This window comes from Lycium barbarum, chromosome 7 (genome assembly GCF_019175385.1).
Source record: "Lycium barbarum isolate Lr01 chromosome 7, ASM1917538v2, whole genome shotgun sequence".
Classification (NCBI taxonomy): Eukaryota; Viridiplantae; Streptophyta; class Magnoliopsida; order Solanales; family Solanaceae; genus Lycium; species Lycium barbarum.
In genome coordinates, this window is record NC_083343.1 from 117,903,957 (window position 1) to 117,908,029 (window position 4,073).

General features: G+C 34.7%; 1 protein-coding gene across 1 annotated transcript; it reads right to left on the reverse strand.

Moving 5' to 3' along the window:
- Positions 1-503: 503 nt before the first annotated feature.
- LOC132601819 (uncharacterized) lies at positions 504-3,862 on the reverse strand. The gene is made up of 2 exons (XM_060314881.1): positions 3,851-3,862; positions 504-2,906 (listed from the first exon to the last, which is right to left on the reverse strand). Exons 1-2 carry the CDS (start codon positions 3,860-3,862, stop codon positions 504-506), a joined length of 2,415 nt encoding a protein of 804 aa, XP_060170864.1.
- Positions 3,863-4,073: the final 211 nt, after the last annotated feature.

The following is a 4,073-nucleotide window of genomic DNA, read 5'->3' on the forward strand; positions in this document are numbered from 1 at the left end:
AGTCCAATAATATATAAAATTTGGAATATAAGTAATACCTTGCAGACTTTTATCTAAATCACGCAGTAAGGCATACTTCCTCCGTAAATGGTTCGGAAGAGCTTCTATATCTGAGACAGTGTCATCAATGTAGCAAATTGTTAGAAATCAAAGTAGAACTACACATAGGAACTAATTCCTATATAATAAATCAAGCATCACTCTTGCACAGACAATACTAAAAATCATGCTCGAAGGCCGAAGCAAGAATAGTGTTGTCAAAGGCCTGCTTGAGGCGTACATAAACCTCGAAGTTGGGTGAAGGCACCTCCGCTCATGATGAAGAAAAATATCACAATAAAATCCCACAATATAGGTAATAAACTAAGAAAAAGCTAATAAAGTAAGAAGTTTCCATTAAGAAAGGCAACTTGAAGGTGCCATATTACAAAAGTAAAAGCTTGGGAGCTTTTGAAGCAAAAACAAAGAAACTAAGTTAGACTACACAAGCAAGACCATGGAGTTCACAATTGTACTCTACGAGGTTTCATATCTTGAAATGTCTTAATAATAGCATCATTAGAAACATTATCAAATACATCTTTTTCTAGATAAGGCACCAAACAACCGCTAAAAAAATCATCACTCATTTGACTCCGCAAGTCATTCTTGATAAACTTCATAGCTGAAAAATCTCTTTCAACGGATGCAGTGGCAACCGGCAGAAGCAAAGCAAGTTTCACTAAGCGGAATACAAGAGGATAATTTGAATGCTTCTTTGTCTGAACTAATTTTTTTGAAAGATCACAAAGCCCTTTTAGATTGTAGAACCTTTCATCAACATCACGAACATCAATAATGTAACTTGCAAGTTGATTCTCAAGAGAACCCATATTGAATTCATTAAAGTCATCAGGATATAATTTAGCCATTTTCATTATTTTCCTGATATCAAAACTTGAAAACAAGTCAATTGGATTCAAACAAGAAATTCCATGAAGCAAATCAGTCGTCGCTTCGCCAAAACGATCTTTATGTTCTTGAAGTTGCCAATCAATAATATTGCAAAATACCTCAACACGATAATGATGAGAGACTTTATTGTCACCAAGTCTCCTTCGTGATCTTAAAGAGCTAACATATGGCTCCTCAAAGTTAGGTACCAAAATTTCATGCTTGATACAAAACAAAGACACCCTAGCAATAAGAGAATCCCATTCTTCATCCCTATATGCTTGCAACCTTATTTTTGCTACTTCAACAAGTAACATGGCATTTGCCAAATCTTGCTCCTTTTTTTGTAAGCATTTATTAAGCTCATTTGTGATTGCTAAAACATCACTCATCAAATGCAACATGAACGCAACCTCATATGTTCGACAAGCTTCAAGATATCCCATTGCCTTGGCTCTTTCATCCAATAATCGTGCATCAAGAACAAGTGATTCAAGAACATTAAGAATAGAGCCAAACATAAGAATAAAATTGTTGAAAGATTTAAAATGAGATCCCCAACGCGTATCACAAGCTCTTGAAAGACCAAGTTCTTGATTCAAGCCACTACCGGTTGTAAGCTCACCCAAATCTAGTGCCTCTTGAATTCTTTCTTTTTGAGAATCTCGAAATTCATCCATACGCTTAAAAGAAGATCCCAATACATTCAAAATATTTGAAACCAGCACTACAAGTTTTCCCACTTCAATACATTTTTTCGAGACCGCAACAAGAGTTAGTTGAAGTTGATGAGCAAAACAATGAATGGAATGGGCTGATCTACTTTCTTGCCTAATCAACATTTTAAGGCCATTGATCTCACCTTGCATATTGCTTGCCCCATCGTAACATTGTCCACGCACATATGATAGACTTAAGGAATGTTTAGCAAGTAAATTAACAATTGCCCTCTTTAGAGATAAAGCACTAGTATCTTGAACATGAACAATGTCAAGAAGCCGCTCCATCACAAATCCATTTCTATCAATATATCGTAAGACAATAGCCATTTGCTCCTTGCGTGATACATCAAAAGACTCATCAACTAGTAAAGAAAAGTAGTCACCATTTAATTCCTCAAGAATAGCTTTAATTGTTTCTATCTTACAAGCACCCACAATATCTTTTTGAATCATTGGAGAAGTCATTTGATCATTTTGAGGAGCATGTTCCAGTACATAATCACGAATATTATCACACTTTTTCGCATACCATGAGAGAATTTGAAGAAAATTACCCCTACTAAGTGATGATTTAGATTCATCATGACCTCGAAATGTCAATCCTTGAGTTATAAGAAGTCTTACTACATCAACGGAAGCACTTAAGCGGACCAAATACGCATGCTTAAATTGACTAAATTGCATCTCAAGTGCAAAATGAATAGACTGTTGTACCCGCAATAAATCTTGACATTTCTTTTTTGACTGGTTATGTGGGCTGTTCGGTAGACCAATATGTTTTCCAAGATTCTTTTTTTTCTGCCAACTCTTAAACCCAACAGTTGAAAATATTTCACCCCCACCTTGATTGGTGTTGTAGCCTTTAAATAGATAACAATACAAACAATAGACTGCATCTTTACTAACACTATACTCCAACCAATCATGATATACATCATCAAACCATTCAGAATTAAAACGGCGCATTGATCCAGAAATATTCGTTTGAGGATACTCATGCTGAAGCAACCGAGGTTGACAAGGACCATTAATAAGGTATGCTCTTCTAATAACATCACGATGATTTGGATGATAGTCCAAGATTGTGGTTCTTTCACCCGGATCATAATTTAAAGTACTCAAATCAAATACCTGAGAAGAAGGTAATGGTACTTCTGAATGGTTGGCATTTGCTTCCTGGTTAGGTTGACTAGAAGAAGCTACACTTGATTTCGGTACTTTCGTAAAATAGTTCTTCACTGAACGTTGAGACTGAATCGTAAAAAATAAGAATTTTGTTAGAACTTAAAAGAAATAAGCAATTATGTAGACAATTTTACTCATTTAGTTCCTTCTTCCTAGAATAAATTGTTCTTCCTAAAATAAGTAATTTAAACACAGCAAGACATTTTCAACTATCATATCTCCAAATACAAAAAATATGAGACAGTCTTTAAGTTATCCAAATACAAATAGATCCGCCCCAAATTGGTTTAAGTTATAAAAAAAATATTTGAAGTTAAGAGAAGGCATTTGTAAGTTAATTTATGTCCTAATTTGTCTTTTTGCTGCGATTAGTGAGAACACTGAGATATATTCATTTATATTAAAATTACAACTGAAAAATTGCATCTGAAAGTTGACTATCATATCTCCAAGATTCCATGGGTATAATCTAAAAAGCAAGAGAGAAAATTTTGCAATTGACCAATTCTCAGTCACTCCGGGAAAATTTGAAGCAATCGAGCTAAAATTTATATCAAATATACAAAATAACAACAACAACAACAACAACAACATACCCAATTACCCAGTATTTTATGGTATGGGAGAGATAGAGAAGCTAAAAACCCTCAATGGCAAGACGAGATCTAGAGAAGCTCCTGGATCTACGGTTATTATTTCTACCTTTCTGCTGCATCAGCTAGTTGTCAAACAATGGAAATGAAAACAAAGAGGCTGTGTATGTCTTTGATGAATGATATTTAGTGGGTTATATATAGACATATTAGAGACGTGGCTGGTGAAGGTGAAGATACAATGAATAGACGATTAATGGGACCGTGCCAGTGCCACGTCAAGTTACTCTAAATAACAACAACAACAACAACAACAACATACCCAATTACCCAGTATTTTATTCTCGCAATAAAGCAAATATATAGAATTTTAGAAAAGATAAAAAAAATGGAGAAAGGAGGGATCTAAGAACTTACCGAAGAAGCCATGAACGGAGACCAGAGAGCAGTGGCGGAGGCAAACAAATCAGCAAAAAAAACTGAGCAAAAAAAAAAAAAAAAGAAAGGTGTTAGGTGAGGTGACTTTGACGGAAGAGAAGAGAAAGAAAACATTTGGTTTGTTGATTTGAATCCAATTAGATTTGTCCCCTACAAAACTACGTCGTTTTGTCCATTTATTTTAATTAAATATAACGTTACT